The 17,929-nt window shown below is 35.1% G+C and overlaps 1 protein-coding gene across 1 annotated transcript in view; it reads left to right on the forward strand.

Annotated features, from left to right (window-relative positions):
• PGRMC2 (progesterone receptor membrane component 2) overlaps positions 1 to 17,105 on the forward strand; it is a 32,835-nt gene extending 15,730 nt beyond the window's left edge. The window contains exons 2-3 of the mRNA XM_051964068.1: positions 14,672 to 14,827; positions 15,755 to 17,105. Coding sequence (XP_051820028.1) covers positions 14,672 to 14,827; positions 15,755 to 15,852 — 254 coding nt within the window. The 3' untranslated portion in view covers positions 15,853 to 17,105. The remainder of the gene's footprint in view (positions 1 to 14,671; positions 14,828 to 15,754) is intronic.
• The last annotated feature ends 824 nt before the right edge of the window (positions 17,106 to 17,929 follow it).

Consider the following 17,929-nt stretch of genomic DNA (forward strand, 5'->3'; position numbering starts at 1 on the left):
TCCACACAAATAAAGTCAGACTTAAATAATTGGGAAAATTTAAGTGCTCTTGTATAGGCCGAGCAAATATAATAAAAATGACAATACTCCCTAAGCTAATCTATTTATTTAGTGCTATACCAATCAGACTTCCAAGAAAATATTTTAATGATCTAGAAAAAATAACAAAATTCATATGGAACAATGAAAAGTCGAGAATCTCAAGGGAATTAATGAAAAAAAAAATCAAATGAAGGTGGCCTTAGCTGTACCTGATCTAAAATTATATTATAAAGCAGCAGTCACCAAAACCATTTGGTATTAGCTAAGAAATAGATTAGTTGATCAGTGGAAAAGGTTAGGCTCACAAGACAAAATAGTCAATTATAGCAATCTAGTGTTTGACAAACCCAAAGATCCTAACTTTTGGGATAAGAATTCATTATTTGATAAAAACTGCTGGGATAACTGGAAATTAGTATGGCAGAAATTAGGCATAGACCCACACTTAACACCATATACCAAGATAAGATCAAAATGGTCCATGACCTAGGCATAAAGAAAGAGATTATAAATAAATTAGAGGAACATTGGATAGCTTATCTCTCAGACTTGTGGAGAAGAAAAAAATTTGTGACCAAAGATGAACTAGAGACCATTACTGATCACAAAATAGAAAATTTTGATTATATCAAATTAAAAAGCCTTTGTACAAACAAAACTAATGCAAACAAGATTAGAAGGGAAGCAACAAACTGAGAAAACATCTTCACAGTTAAAGGTTCTGATAAAGGCCTCATTTCCAAAATATATAGAGAACTGACTCTAATTGATAAGAAATCAAGCCATTCTCCAATTGATAAATGGTCAGAGGATATGAACAGACAATTTTCAGATGATGAAATTGAAACTATTACCACTCATATGAAAGAGTGTTCCAAATCACTATTGATCAGAGAAATGCAAATTAAGACAACTCTGAGATACCACTACACACCTGTCAGATTGGCTAAGATGACAGGAAAAAATAATGATAAATGTTGGAGGGGATGCGGGAAAACTGGAACACTGATGCATTGTTGGTAGAGTTGTGAACGAATCCAACCATTCTGGAGAGCAATCTGGAATTATGCCCAAAAAGTTATCAAACTGTGCATACCCTTTGATCCAGCAGTGTTTCTATTGGGCTTATATCCCAAAGAGATACTAAAGAAGGGAAAGGGACCTGTATGTGCCAAAATGTTTGTGGCAACCCTGTTTGTAGTGGCTAGAAACTGGAAATTGAATGGATGCCCTTCAATTGGAGAATGGCTGGGTAAATTGTGGTATATGAATGTTATGGAATATTATTGTTCTGTAAGAAATGACCAGCAGGATGAATACAGAGAGGCTTGGAGAGACTTACTGATGCTAAGTGAAATGAGCAGAATCAGGAGATCATTATACACTTCGACAATGATATTGTATGAGGATGTATTCTGATAGAAGTGGATTTCTTTGACAAAGAGACCTGAGTTTCAATTGATAAATGATGGACAGAAGCAGCTACACCCAAAGAAAGGACGCTGGGAAATGAATGTGAATTATTTGCATTTTTTTTTCTTCCCAGGTTATTTTTACCTTCTGAATCCAATTCTCCCTGTGCAAGACGAGAACTGTTCGGTTCTGCAAACATATATTGTATCTAGGATATACTGCAACATATCTAACATATATAGGATTGCTTGTCATCTAGGGGAGGAGGTGGAGGGAGGGAGGGGAAAAATCGGAACAGAAGCGAGTGCAAGGGATAATGTTGTTAAAAAAAAAAATTACCTTGGCATGGATTCTGTCAATATAAAGTTATTATAAAATAAAATATTAAAAAAATAAATAAATAAAATAAAATGTTGTGCCTCATACCTGTTCATTTGATTTATGGGCTGATGAGCACAAGAACTTGTAAATAATTCCAGGGACAAGAAGATCTGAGTTTCTCAAGTGATCATTAAGAAAGTGTTCTCCCTGTCTCCCTCACTTCAGAGTATAAAGATTTCTTTGAAACAGGTGAGAACAGAAGAGAATTTTGCTATAATTCTTACAAATGCTCAAGTGATTGTTCCACCACATGATTGACTGCTAAATGAATATGTGTGCAATGAAAGTATCAGCTGAATCACACAGAAGATAGAAAGGGTACTCTCCTTAAAAACAAGACTTCATATAATTCATTTTTTAATGACTCAGGATTTAGTGCTGTTGTAAAGCATATACAGGAATAGACAGCGAAGAAAAACCGAGCAACTAAACCATTAGTGGAAACATGGTTCAGTGCATAAAGCACTGGGTCTGGAGTCGGGAAGACTTCAGTTCAAATTCTAAGATATTTCTAGCTGTATGACCCTGAGCAAGCCACTTAGCCTCAGCTTTTCCCAGTTTCCTTATCTGGAGGTGATAATAATAGTACCTAACCTCAGGGTTATTGAGATGATACTGTTAAAAATCTTAGCAAAGCCTAAAGTGATATAGTGTATTAATTCTGCCAGTAGTGATTATGTTATTCTTTTTATGAAGAGATCCCCTTAGGGAAGGTGGTAGCTCTTTAAATTTATAGTATTTTATATTCAGTAACTTAATTTAAATATCTATTGGCATATATTCTAATAATTTAGATTTAGTAATTGCTTTACTTTTATACTTAAAAACTTTATACTTTATACTTTTTTTACTTTTTACTCCCTTTTGGGAGTTTATTTGGGATTAATTTTTGAGACTGATTTTGTGCATTAAGTGCAGATTTAAGATTAAAGTTTAGAGGGCAGCTAGGTGAACTCAGGAGGACCTGAGTTCAAATGTGGTCTCAAGACACTTAACACTTCCTAGCTGTGTGTCCCTGGGCAAGTCACTTAACCCCAATTGCCTCAGCAAAAAAAAAGATTAAAGTTTAGAATCATAAGCTCCTTGGGAAGATTTTTTTGAAGTGGGAAAATACATTAATTTTTTCTATTAATAAATGAGCTTTTAGATATTAACATTTTATTATTTTAGATAGCTGTTTGTATTAATGTTCAGAATCCTTAGATATTTAAAATCTATCCCGTTGGATTGTCAGTGGCCCCCAAACTCACTTTTGCCTCCCTTTAACTATTTAACTAGTTATGTGTAAGGGGGAAAAAAAAGGTAGTAATCTACCATAGCTTTTTTCCCCCAATACCACAAATAATCAAAATATGACTGATTTAATAGAAGGAAAATGAACCCTTTAGGATCTCTAGTCTTTTCCTTACCTCTTTATACCTGCTTTTTATAAATGGATAGATTTTATCCATCCAACTAGTCATTCCTGTAAGCTGAATTTGAGTCCCTTGTAAAGAGCAAAGGAGAATCTAATTAATTAGAGTTTCCTACAATGCCTTTCCATTAAAGTTTTCTTAAAATACATTTAAGTTCATGGAATACTATATTCCTAAGCTAGATATGAGCAATAAGATTAAAGTGGGAGTTTGCAAGGTGGTCTCATGCTGCCTAGTAAGGAGTACCAAAATATTGCTACAGTTCTTTTTCTCGTATAGAGAAGGGTAAGGGAAACCAGATTTGGGAGAATGGGAAAAAAAGTAAATACTATTAGGGTAGGATTTGTTTTCTGCTTTATATAGAAAACAGAATCAGGTATGGTGAGTTTTTTTCATTATGTACCATATATTTGGTTAACAATTGTTTTTCCTTTAGAGTTCTTAATTAGAATTTGTCATGCAGTCCAGATAATGGCAGATCTTGCCTTGATCTTGAAGTTGGGGTTCATCTTTTCTCTTAGAATTCTATAGTTGGTCACTGTCTTCCTCTCCTCCATAACTCCTGCCCTCAGATTAGGGGACTTAGTACTCATGTTGATCTTGGGTATCCTCTTGTCTTGCTTTTTCAAATCCTGTTACCTCAGTTGCCCCGAGGAATGGTCCCACTCTGATTCTCACTGTCCACCAAAAGCGTTCCAATTTCATGATCAGAAATTCTGATAGTTTGTCACCTGACTCCTCCTCCTCCTCCTTGCTCACATCTATAAACCTGCAACCTCAGTACTTTCTCAGGCCATTGGTCCTGCTCTAATTTCACTTTCTTCTCTTTCTAGTTATAACCCCATAGCTAGCCAATTCAAATCTGCATTGTTTTCTATTCTTTCATCTCATGCCTTGCCAAACTCCAGCCTTGAATTACTACCATCATCCATTTCTTCCACTTCCACCATCACCATTACTTCTACTTTTACTACTATTATGACCTTTTTTTTCTTCTCTTCCCCTTTCTTCTTATGTTTTTCTATTCTAATTAGTACTCAGCAGATATTAAGTTCTTGATAAATGCTCACTGATTCTCTCACTACTTATTTCCAGAAAAACATTAATTTTATCATTGTAGGTATCAGACACCAAAATGGATCACCCTCCTTCCCCCCTCCATTCCTTGTTAAGTGGACATCTTTGGTGTGAAACAGATTGGTCTTCAAATTTGGTTTTTTGTTTGTTTGGGGGCGGGGGGCAGGATTCAATAGTATTTTATTTTTCCATATAAATATGCAAGTATAGTTTTCAATAATCACTTTTACAAAACCTTGTGTTCCAAATTTTTTCTTCCTCTTTCCAAGATAACAAGCTGTCTGATATAGGTTAAACACGTGCAATTCAGTCTCTCCATAGTTCTCTTCCTGGATACAAAAGACTCCTTTCCATCCTGAGTCTATTGGCATTTGCCTTGAATCACCTCAATGTTGAAAAGAGTCAAGTCCATCACAGTTGATCATCACATAATCTTATTGTTACTGTGTACAATGTTATTTTGGCTTCATTTCACTCGGCATCAATTCATAATAGTCTTTGCAAGCTTTTTTGGTCTTCATACTTGTGAAGGTCATAAATCTAAGCCTTTCCAAGTTTGATAGGACCTGTCAAAACTTTTGTCTTACTGATAGCAAAGCCATCAAAAATTCTCTACAACAAGTAAGTCATCAGAGTAGATGTGTTACTATCTATAAAGTGTAGGATTATGAATATTTGTCAGTCATTTCCGCCTATTTCCAAATCAGTTGGTTCTCTGAAAGAGTAGCAATAGCAACTAAGTCTTACCTAATTATACCCCCTCCTCCTTAGCACAGTTTATGAATTGCTTATGTGAATAGGATGCCTAAATCAATTGATCATGGGCTTGTTAGTATTGTTATATTGTTTTGTGATATACAGAGATCTTATAGTCTGGAGTCATCTACTCATAAACTGCTTAGAATTTTAACAGAATCTCACTTCAAAGCCTACTCCAGGAGGTAGAGCCAAGATAAAAGACTTGCCTGAACTCTAATCCAGAACCCTCTTGAACATCTTTAAATAAGGCCATAAAACAAATTCTAGAACAGTAGAACTCATAAAAGTACAGTGTGAAATAATTTTACAGCCAAAGTCAACTTTAAAAATCAGCAAGAAAGGTCTGTCTTACCTGGGTGAGACTGGAGCAAACTTTAAAGAAGAAACACAAAAAAGACTGAAGAAAAGAGCACCTTAAAAAATAGAGTGGGACAAATGGTAAAGAAGGTACAGAAAGCCAATGAGAAGAATGCTTTAAAAAGCAGAATTGGCCAAATGAAAAAAGAGGTACAAAAATTCACCAAAGGAAAAAAACTCCTTAAAAAGTAGATTTGGGAGCAGCTAGGTAGCCCAGTGGATGGGGCACCCAATCCTGGAGTCAGGAGGACTTAAGTTAAAATACAGTCTCAGATACAAACTCAGTAGCCACAAGACCCTGGGCAAGTCATTTAACCCCAATTGCCTTGCCAAAAAAAAATTTTAAGTAGATTTGGCCAAATGGAACAGGAAATACAAATATTCATTGAAGAAAATATTCCTTAAATTAGAATAAATAAATATTCCTTGACTATATGAGAAATTAAGAAACAATAAAACAAAACTGAAAAAATAAAACAATAGAAATTAAATCCAGAAGAGATAAATTTAAAAATTATTGATTAACTAAAAGCCATAGTCCAAACAAGATCCCAAATACATTGTTTTAGAAATTATAAAGGAAAACTGTCTTGATATTCTAGAACAAGAAGATAAAATACAAATTGAAAGAATCTACTTATCACCTCCTGAAGGAGATCCCTAGGTTTACCTTGACTCTTTTTTTTTTAAATAAATTCATAAATCACAATTTTTGTAGATTACACAGATTGTTCATATTATTATTTTTATTACTCTTTTTATGAAGAAAATAGCTTTGATTTTAAAACTTGGAAAAGATACTCAGATATTCACAGAGAACTATGAATACATTTACATGAATTTTCTCTTTAATAATGCAGATTCACCCTTGTCTGTGCTTCTCTACAGTTTGTGGCAGTAGATCTACCTAATCTGCCAGGGACTTTCCTGGCACATTCTCAGTGCCAGGAGATGTACAGCACACTGGCTGGCCAGAAGTTTATCTCTTGCATTTGCCCATGTGGCCAGTTCATCTTCTTTTTCCACTATACATTTCTGTGATGATATTCTTTAAGGAAATTATAGTGGAATTGTCTTCATAATATGAATGCAAAACACTAAATTATTAGCTAGTAGAATATCACATACTACTATTGATATTCTTGTATATAATTTTTTTTTAGTTTTACTTGTATCCCTCTTATGTATAAGAATTGCAAGCATTCTTTTTTCCATTTTAAAAATGAAGAAATTGAAACTTAGCAAGGCGAAAAGTGAATTGCTCAAGTTCTTAACAAGTAGTGAATGTTAGAACTGTCAGAGGTCTTAAGCTATTCCCAGCTACCTCTGTTAAGATGTATAGAACATTTCCCAAAAAAATTACTCACCGTGAATAACAAAAAACATGTATGCATGTAGTATAAATATGCACAATACATTTTCAGCATTTAAAAAAACCATAAGAATTAATGAAATATTGGAGCGTTTAGGAAACAATCATAAAGAAACCACCAGACTTCATGATTTTATCAATAAAAGGTAAAAGCCTTTTATAAAATTAAAATTTTAAAAATTCATTTATAATTATAAAAAGAACAAGAATGTAAATAACTGCATTATAGAATTTTTCTTTACTCAAGTACAGTGAACTCATTGATTATTGAATTTCCTTTCAATTATGCAGATAGCAAATCACCCATGATTCTTATTTTTTACAAACCATCTCCTGTCTGTGCTTAAAAGGTCTTCAGTTCTTCATAACATTTTAGGGATGCTGGTGAAGCCCTCTTGGCTATCTTGTCTACTATTTCTGCTTGATATCTTTTACTCAGTCCTTAAGAGCTTCTGATTGATTAGCTGGTACAGCCTTTGCACACTGACCATTCACCATTTTATATTTCCCTGGGTGAGGCTGATGCCCATTTATTCTTCAGGAGAAAAAATGGCATGTGCAGTCTTAATATCAATACAAAATGTTTGTATTGAAAAGAAGGCTATTTGCTTTTTATGGGAAGTTTGAGAGTTAGCTTTCAAATTTCCCAAAAGTAATCCAGCCCATTCTTCTTTTCCTCTCTGGGCTCAGCCTCTTTTCCATCCATAATCTGACCTGCTGGAGTTTTGTTTCTTTATTCATATGCATATTAAAATCTGGGCAACAAACATTCTTTATCTATTTGATCTTTCCCAGGATTATGGACCAAAAGATTTCTGGGTGAATAAAAATACAACAGACAAAATGGAGAAATATTTTAAAATCCAGCTAAAAAGTGGAACCAAGCAAATATACTGACGGCATAGTGATGGAATAGTAGTTGGAATACTGAAGCTGGAGTCTAAAACCCTCCCTTAAGAGACTTCCTCAGACACCTGCTTCGTATCACTTCACTTTTCTGAAAAGCCTTATGCTTATATATCCAGCCATCCCTAGATTGGTGTGATAACAGTCAAATGAGACCAATCATTCTGCAATGTTTGAATTGCTGTGTAAATAACAGTTAAAATTATTTTATTGGAAATTATAGCAGTTGCAGTAATCAGTTAAAAAAAAAGTTAGGGTTAGCTTTAGAAGCAAAAATATTGTTTGTATATATTTTTTTTCATTTGTAACATCCATTTTTTTTTCTTTTTTTTCTTTTTTTTTAATAACTTTTTATTGATAGAACGCATGCCAGGGTAATTTTTTACAGCATTATCCCTTGCATTCGCTTCTGTTACAGTTTTTCCCCTCCCTCCCTCCACCCCCTCCCCCAGATGGCAAGCAGTCCTTTACATGTTGAATAGGTTACAGTATATCCTAGATACAATATATGTGTGCAGAACCGAACAGTTTTCTTGTTGCACAGGGAGAATTGAATTCAGAAGGTATAAATAACCTGGGAAGAAAAACAAAAATGCAAGCAGTTTATATTCATTTCCCAGTGTTCTTTCTTTGGGTGTAGCTGCTTCTGTCCATCTTTGATCAATTAAACCTCTCTTTATCGAAGAGATCCACTTCCATCAGAATACATCCTCAAACAGTATCGTTATTGAGGTATATAATGATCTCCTGGTTCTGCTCGTTTCACTTAGCATCAGTTCATGTAAGTCTCGCCAGTCCTCTCTGTATTCATCCTGCTGGTCATTCCTTACAGAACAATAATATTCCATAACATTCATATACCACAATTTACTCAACCATTCTCCAATTGATGGGCATCCTTTCATTTTCCAGCTTCTAGCCACTACAAACAGGGCTGCCACAAACATTTGGCACATACAGGTCCCTTTCTTTAGTATCTCTTTGGGGTATAAGCCCAGTAGAAACACTGCTGGATCAAAGGGTATGCACAGTTTGGTAACTTTTTGAGCATAGGTCCAAATTGCTCTCCAGAATGGCTGGATGTGTTCACAATTCCACCAACAATGTATCAGTGTCCCTGTTTTCCCACATCCCCTCCAACATTCCGCATTATCTTTCCCTGTCATTCTAGCCAATCTGACAGGTGTGTAGTGGTATCTCAGAGTTGTCTTAATTTGCATTTCTCTGATTAATAATGATTTGGAGCATATTTTCATATGTCTATAAAGTTTCAATTTCTTCGCCTGAGAATTGTCTGTTCATATCCTTTGACCATTTACCAATTGGAGAATGGGTTTGTATATATTTAGTATATCAAAAATATTTAGCTATATCTACCAAAAACATCAAAACAATAAATGAGTTCAGCAAGGCCATGGTAAAATTATTAATCCATAAGAACATTTACATTCTTAGATGGAAAATGATTTTTTTATTTGTTTCTAAACATAGGAATGTAATTCCCTAGGTACATATACCTTTAGAGGATCAGCTATAAAAGTAGTTATCCCTTCCACATTGCAGCGTTATGAGTGTGGCATTCCTGAGATCTGGAAATTCCATGTAAAATTTTTTTATTGGCCTTTCTCCCCTTTTCCCCCCTTTTCCAGAGAAGTTTGAATTTTGTCTTTTTTTTTTTTTTTTTTTTTTATGGGATGTTTACCGTATTTTGCTGTAAACTTGGTATATTGTAACATACTGTATATCTTTTATGATATGCAGTTTCTAAACTTAATCTGTGTCATCTGGCTTCTACAAAGCTCCCAAAAAACTCAATTTAATTTGTGCCAATCTGTGATATAGCAAAATCACTGTGGGTAAAGTCATGATATGGAAAGGATAACTACATATTGATTGACATAAAGGAAGACTGAATAATTGGAATGATTGATTATTTGAATGTTAATATATAGATTGAATCTACAGAGTAAAGATATTTAAGAAGCATCTGAGGAAATAAACTATTGCGATTTCCTTTCTTTTGGAATCGGGTATAGACATTTTCCATGATAACAATAGACAAGTGTTTTGTGAGCATCCATCTCCCTTTTGTATGCATCTTCGATTTATATTAAGTAGACAAAAGTATCTCTGTTGTTTAGTCTTTTGAGGAATCTTTTATGCATGTAAGAGATCTTGGGAGAGAATCTTTTAAGTAAGCAATCTTCTGCTTTAACAAACAAGCACATCTGGTGTTCTCAATACTTGTCAGCCAGAGGAATAAATATAAAGGCTTTTTAGATTCATAAGTTGAGATCTAAAGCTGGAAGATAACATAGGAATTTAGTTTGACTTCTTCATTTTTACAAATGAGGAGACTCTCAGGAGGGGAGATGTGGTTTCTCACCCAGGTGGTAAGAGCCAAGCCCAAATTTCCAAATTCAGCACTCTTCTCATTCTTCTGTACCTCCCATTCGGTAATTCTCATGGAGCTCTACAGAACACCATGAAGCTGATGAACATACATGTGATCTCACAGACTTCATTATATGTCCTGAGGCAGGGATTAAAGTCATTATATATTAGGCAGAGGGAATAGGTGGTGAAATAGCATTGAAATGCTGGTTATCCAACCAGATAGATATAAAAAGACTTGAATTTGATACAAGCACAGCTAGAGAAAGCTTCATGATTTCTCAGATTAAATGTACTTGGGAAAATTGACTAGCAGTGTACAAAGAAAGTTATAAATAAGTTGGGGTGAGTGCCTAATTTTATTAAAAAACAGGCTTCAATAAAAATGACTGAAAAAAATATCTGGACTGAGAAAAGTATAACTGATATAAAGTCTTGACATCTGTGTTTTATAATAAACTGTGTAAATAGTTATAATATCACCTATTTCCTAGTACATGCATAGATAATTTCCAAAAAGAAAATATAAGTTTATCACTTTTACTACTTAAACTCACAGTCATATGCAGCATTCTTACATGTATAGTATTACTGTATTAATAATAGTAATAATAGCAACAAATTCTAGCAGGTGTATTGATTATAAGCACCTTAAGGACCAAGATGGCTGATTTTCTGTTTGGTTTTCAGAATACCAGCACACATAAAATCCTTAAACGTTTGGTGAAAGAAAGGAGTTTGTTTTAAGTGTAAAAAAAAAATTTCCCATTGCTAACAGGTGCAAACTACTAATGTTTTTGAAAAATGGTCTGGTAGTGTGTACAACAAATATTAGAAAAATAAACATCTTTTGGCACTCAAACCAAATACACAGAGCTTCAGGCCTAGAGTAAGGAAAGCATGAATTTAAATCCTGCCTCAAGACATTTACCAGCTGGGTAACCCTGGGCAAATCCACTGAACCACTGTCATCTCATGTGATCACACCATCTGTTAAATGGGAATATTAACAGCAACAAACTCCCAAGGCTGTTGTGAAAATCAAATATATTTATACTGTGTTTTTTTTTTTTTTTTTTTGCAAACTTAAATTGATATAACATGTTCACCATTTATTATGTTGTTGTTCTGTGTTAGCCTAGTTCATTCAGTTCATACAAGTGCAACTGCTTTTCTCTAAATTATTTATAATTTATTACAGCCCAATAATAGTCTTTTATATCCATATACCACATTTTGGTGAGCCATTCCCCAAATGATGGGTACCTAGGCTTTTTCCAGTTCTGTTACAACAAAAAATTAGATGTGTGGTCCTCATTCCCCACACCTCAACCTCTTTTTTTTAAACCTCTTTAGGGTATTATTCACGTCCTATCATATCTGATTCTTTATGACCCTTATGGGGGGGTTTTGGCAGAAACACTAGAGTGATTGTCATTTTCTTCTCTAATGGATTAGGATGAAGGAAGGCTAAGTGACTTCCCCAGGGTCATACAGTTTAGTAAGTGTGGGCCCAAGGCTCCAAAGTTGAACCACCAGCTGCTTTGAGGTCTATGGTGATGACATTCCTTGATCAAAGAATGTGTACGTATTAGCTTTTTAGTTATAGTTACAAATTATTTTCCAAATTGGTTGCAGAATTCATCATTTCAGTGCTATTTTCAATTCAGTAGGTGTAAAGTATAACCTTAGGGTTGTTTTTATATATAAGTGATTTTTCAACCTTTTTTCTTTTATCATTGCACAAAAACTAAAAGTGGCCTAAATTCCTAATTGTATGTGAATGGTTGAATAAACTTCAGCACATCAACATAATAAAGTACTTCAAATGCAAATTATATCCACATAGGAGTAAAACAAAGAAATATGGAAAGACCTTTTTGAAGAAAGAAAAAGGAACAGAGTACATACTAATTACAACCATTGAATAGGAATGAACAAAAAAGATTCCAGGGAAGTAAACATGAATTGTTTTATATTATTTATTACAACTCATGCTTAAATGTAGTTACAAAGTAAGTTTTATTTATTAATTTATTTTTAAAATATGATAGTTTACTTCCATCAAGGGGACTTGCCATCTAATTTGAGAAAAGATGTGAATACAGGCAGAACATGAAAAGGGTGAGTCTTTTCCTAGGAGAATTCCCAGATGGGAGTCTTGGCTAAGAAGAATCAGGGGAGGATGAAGAAGATGGAGATGTGGGAGAGATTCCAGCAGAAAGGTGTGAGAAGAAAGTCACAGCAAGAGAAGGAGAGAGGGAGAAGAAGGGTGGGTTAGAACCCAAGTGGAGAGGGCCCAAATACAGACTGGGGGAGCCATGAAGGTTTTTGAGCAGTTAAAAACCATATTCAAGCTTTTACATTAAAAAGATCCACCTGGCAGAGATTGGGGGGCTGAGAATGTATTAGAGTTAACAGCAACAAGAAAAGAAGCCAGGAGACTGATTTAATTAAACAGATTGTCATTAGTGTGCCACCTCTATATGGGGTATGATGCTAGTGCAATAATATTGTTACATTAATCTGCAATCTGTTAAAACATGTAATGCAGGCTGTTTGGACTAGGTTATATGGTGTTTTAGGAAAAGGTTCCTCCCATTAGGAAAAAGACCAAAAAATACAGCTATATTAAGTGAACACCATTGAGTTTATCAATGTGAATATGCAGTGTTGTGCTAAAGGAATGTTTCTAATATGTTAGTGAAATAATGACTAGTCTGATTAGATTGGGGCTTAGTGGGAATAAAGTAGGAGAGGTAGGTTAGAATCAAAAAATGGAAATACCATTTTTGGCTTTTTGGGCAAAGATGATCATGTCCCTATTTTGTCGATATGTTTATAGACAAATCATATGGAGACATAGATTGTATATTTTTGCTCACATTATAAAATATTCAAAGCTTTCTTGATATTATAAATAGCAAATCAAGATTCCAAAAGATAATAGTGATGACTGAAAATTTAACAGTTGGTTAAATAAACGTAACCATGTCAAAATCATGTTAAACTATAGGAGATTGTGACTAACACTTATCTTGGCAATTTCCTAATACTTCTAAAATGGGTTAGTGCTATCATGTGACTGCTAAAATGCTTAATATAAATCTAAAAAATGGTAGTGCCACTTTATTTGGGGTTGATCAGACCATTCTTGGAGGAGTCTGTTTCGTTCTACTCATCATATTTTAGATTGTTGATAAATAATAAGTCCAGAAGATAGTGTGTGTGGGTCAGAAACCATTTAATAAAAAAAAGCTGGAGAGATCTCTAGAAGCAAAGCAAAGTTTATTATAAGTTCTCGCGAGAATCGGGAGTCCCACCCATCCAGCAGACAATCGAAGGGAGGAAGCACTGTGGGGGGAAGGGTTGATGCTTTTAATCCCTAACGCAAATTCCCCTCCCACCACTGACCCTCATCCTTATTGGCTGAGGATCTTATATTCTAAACATGAACTATCCAAAAAAGTTGAACTTGACCAATAAGTACATAGTTGCCCATATTTGGCTGAAATAGGAAGGATAACAAGAAGGGGGCTTAAGTATGCCCTTGACTTAATGCTTAAAGTCCTTCAGGCCTACGCAAACTTTGAAATAGATGAAGCCGTACTCGATTTTCACAACTGTCTTGAAAGATCTCACCTTATCTCGTTCAATAGCAACTCAGATGAAGAAAAAGCTGAAAACTATGTCATGTCAGGATTGATTGAAGGAATTTGGAATATTTAATCATCAGAAGAGCACTTAGCTTGGAATTTTTCAGTATTTGAAACCTTGTCATATGGAAAAGGGGAGGTGATGGTGGAGTGTGTGTGTGTATGTGTGTGTGTGTTAGTTACAAGAGAAAAAGAACCAAGAGGCCAACTTCAGCTTATTTGTGAGAATCTTTTTTTCTAATGATTTGGATATTAGTCAGAAAAAGGACTACAATTCTTCCTGAAATAGTGAATCCTATCCCTCAGTAGCATTCCAGAAAAAAGTTTGATGAGCACTTGTTAAAGATAAATGGAGAGGGAATTTCTATCAGGTTAGATAAGATGATCAGGTCCCTTTTCAAATTTAGGATACTAGAACAAATTTTGAAAACTGATTTGGATATAAGGAAATGGTGCCTAAAGAAAATGATATGAATGTGAAATAAACTGAGTAGTCAAAAAGCAGACTAGATTGAGAGTTTAGTTCTGGATGAGGAAAAAACAATAGGTTCTTGTCTGTATTTTAGGATATCACCTTTTTTATTGCTAGTAATTGTGCAATGAAATAGTATGGAAATGGACAAGCAAATCTGGAATGTCTGTCGTGAAACAAACTTATCAGTATATGGCCTACAAGAAGATTTTATATCGCTCAGTGATAGTCATTTTTATTACTCTGAACCCTACTGACTTTAACAAGAATAATTAGTAAACTCAGTATTATTTCATACTTCTCCATTAGAGGCTTTTGGAAGTAAAGGCTATACAGCAAAGCATAAGTCATATTGATGTCTTTTCTTGCTAAATCTTTTAAAATATAGATCAACCTAATAAAGCAAATTTTTTTTTTCCTTCTTCAGTGGGACCATATGGAATATTTGCTGGTAGAGATGCCTCCAGAGGACTAGCAACATTCTGCCTAGATAAAGAGGCACTCAAAGATGAATACGATGATCTCTCCGACTTGAATGCTGTACAGATGGAAAGTGTTAGAGAATGGGAAATGCAGTTTAAAGGTACTGGTGGTGGGTGGGCATGAGACTATAGAAGAATGCAGAATATATACTTAATAATTCTCCATTAGGAAGTTTTACTTTTTAAAAAAAAACCCATAGGTGTTTTTTCTTTCAGTATGATCCTGATTCTATGATATTGTTTTTAATATTTTGTAAGGAAGTCAGATAAAATTTTTTTGCCATTTAGAGTATTCAAAAGTATTAAACTGATTTCTAAATGGAAGTGGTATCTATCATACAGGGAATATGAAAGGATCTGGTTATATACTTCATCTAAAAATCAAGAAATTGCTTTGTTATTTAAATTGCTTGATTATAAATATTGACATAATTTAATCATATTTGAAATCCATTTAAAAATATGCCCTCTAGCATGTATTGGGTAGATATGGCTTTCTGAACAGCTTATTGGTTAGGCTTCCCTAACCGCTTTAGATAGTCTCCCCTATCTTATGTCTAGCCATTATACTCTAGTGTATATATAAAGCAAAACCTGTTAATTCAGGGTACCTTAGTAGTGAGGAGGAAAAATAGCTTCTAAAGCCACAAAGTAGCTCAGTTGTGTGGAGGCACATTTGAGAGAGACAGACAGACTGCCTTCTCCAATGAGCCATGGAGTCATCCAAAGCTTTATCTTTCACATGATTTAAATAGTTCTTCTAGATTAGAGGCATTAATTAAAGAATAATGAGATGTTTCTACTCAGCAAAATATAAAGCTCCCTCCTAAAAGGAGCTTACCAAGCCTTATCAGCATTCACATTTTGTTTTGAGTAGGAAGTTGTTCGTTTAAATAATTAGCAACCTCAGTGAATGATAAGTTAGTTACTTACTCTGGAGGGGACATATAACTTCCTTCTTCTGTAGTGACATTGAAAACAACTGATGGCTTAGGCTGCTGCTGATGGTCTTTTCATATCTCTTTCAGAAAAATATGATTATGTTGGCAGACTCCTAAAACCAGGGGAGGAACCATCAGAATATACAGATGAAGAAGATACCAAGGATCATAATAAACAGGATTGAACTTTGTAAACAACCAAAGTCAGGGGCCTTCAGAACTGCAACCTCTTTTAATTCCCTTTCACAGAATGTCCTGCATCTTTGGGTTTGGTTCATCTGCTGCGAGAAAAAAACAAAACATTCAACAGATTTTGTACAAGAAAATGTGTAGTCTTGCTATGGAGCTTTGACTGCTAGACATCATTCGTGCTGCCAAACATTTGTTGGAGTCGTCTGTGGCATCCAGTGTGGCTGCGTCACTAAAGAGACGGGGGCAGGGATTTTAGAAGGTGTAACAAAATCACACAGCTGTTCCTCTTTGGTGAATCACAGACACCCAGTAGCATTTGCTACTCTGGAAGTGTGCCGGTCTCTCTGAAAAACAGCATGGATATGTTTTTTTATGTGCTGTATTTTTGTTTCAGCCTTGAGGGAAAACTTTTGTGTACATCCATCCGTTTGAGTAGTTGGCCTACTGAAACATTAAAATGTGAATTTCCAAACTTTTGTCATAGAGGTGTTACTAGCTCTGGCAAAAAAAAATAAATAAATAAATAAACAAATAAAGAGAACAACACTTCAGTCCTAAGAAACCTTGGCAGATTAGAAGGGGGAGATCAAGGTTATCCTTTTCCCAGGTGGATTTATGTCAAAACTAATTTCCCAGCATCAAGAATCCCGAAGCCAGTCTTTACCCCTTTCTTCAAATCAATATGAATTGTGCCTTATTTCATTTAGGTAGACATGGATTGTTATAAGGAGAACCCTATTTGTGATGTCAGAAGTCACTACAAACAGCGTTGAGACTGAAGTTGAGAATGTTGTGTTGACTGGAAACCTTGATGTCATTCTGTGTGCATAGAATGTATAAAGGGATATTCAGTGTTACTGCCATATCTGTTAATGTACATGAACTTAATTAATTAGCATTGCAATGGCCAAATACACCATCCATGATCTCTTTTTAAAAAAACAAAACAAAACAAAAAGGAACCTCCCTATCCCCCAAGCAGCTGCCTAACCATGGGAGGCCAGCCCTTGGTTCTCCTGATGGTGTGAGTGTGCAGGGGGCGGTTGTGTGGCTGGATGTCTGCAAGTATGTCTGTCTCAGTGAGAGTGCTGGTGTGCGTGTGTTGGTGTGTGTGTGTGTGTGTGTGTGTGTGTGTGTGTGTGCGCGTGCACGTGTGCATGCATGAGAGAGGGCCTCAGAAGGGGCTGCTTCTGCAGATGTTGTAAATACAAATGTCATTTTAATAAAGCATGTACAATAAACCAAACTAAGTTTTGAGTTGGACTTTATATACAAAATATAAGTCTGAATTAGGCTTTTGTTGGCCAGGTTTTGTGATATCTGCTGTGAGGATGAGGAAAAATCTTAGTCATGGAAAGTTGGCATTATTAGCTGATGGTACATCTACTAGAACTTCATGAATTCTCAAGAAAAATCCGAGATGATTCAGGTAAGAATTGGATAAAAAGTCACCAGTTAACCAAGATGACTTCTTTCTGTTTTATAAACTTGGTGTATTACAAAGCAGGCTCAAAGAGGAAAACACTAAAACCAGGAGTAAAGAAAAAATGGGGGGCCAAATTCACTTTTGGTGAATTCTTTGTTGTCTACATTGTGGTCAAAGAGAATTACTAATGTAAATGTATAGATGTATTCTACCAAATACCTATCTACATGCATAGGTCTGTATTTAAAATATAGTGGGTTAATACGGAGCCCAGCAAGGAGGTTTGGAGATAAGACTGCTTAGTCTTGCCTCATTCTGGGTCTGGTAAGTTCTCTCTCGGGCTTTATGTTAAGGATTAGTTGTTTCCTATAAGTCTGTTGCTTTAAGTAGTTAACCACAAGGTAATGTACTACCAGCTGGTATTTAACTTTTTAACTATTTAACTTTTAAAAGCAGGTCTTTAGGGGCCTTAGCACAAAAGTTTACTGTTTGAAACCAAGACCAGTGGAGTTCATGAATGCTACAAGCATGTCCAAGAAAATTACTAAGGCATGGTAGAGTGCCAGCCTCAGAGGCAATGAGACCAGAGTTTGGGTCCTGCTTCTGACAGATTCATAATGGTTGTGTGCCCACCGGCACTCCCC

The sequence above is a fragment of the Antechinus flavipes genome, chromosome 6 (genome assembly GCF_016432865.1).
Source record: "Antechinus flavipes isolate AdamAnt ecotype Samford, QLD, Australia chromosome 6, AdamAnt_v2, whole genome shotgun sequence".
NCBI classification, from domain to species: Eukaryota; Metazoa; Chordata; class Mammalia; order Dasyuromorphia; family Dasyuridae; genus Antechinus; species Antechinus flavipes.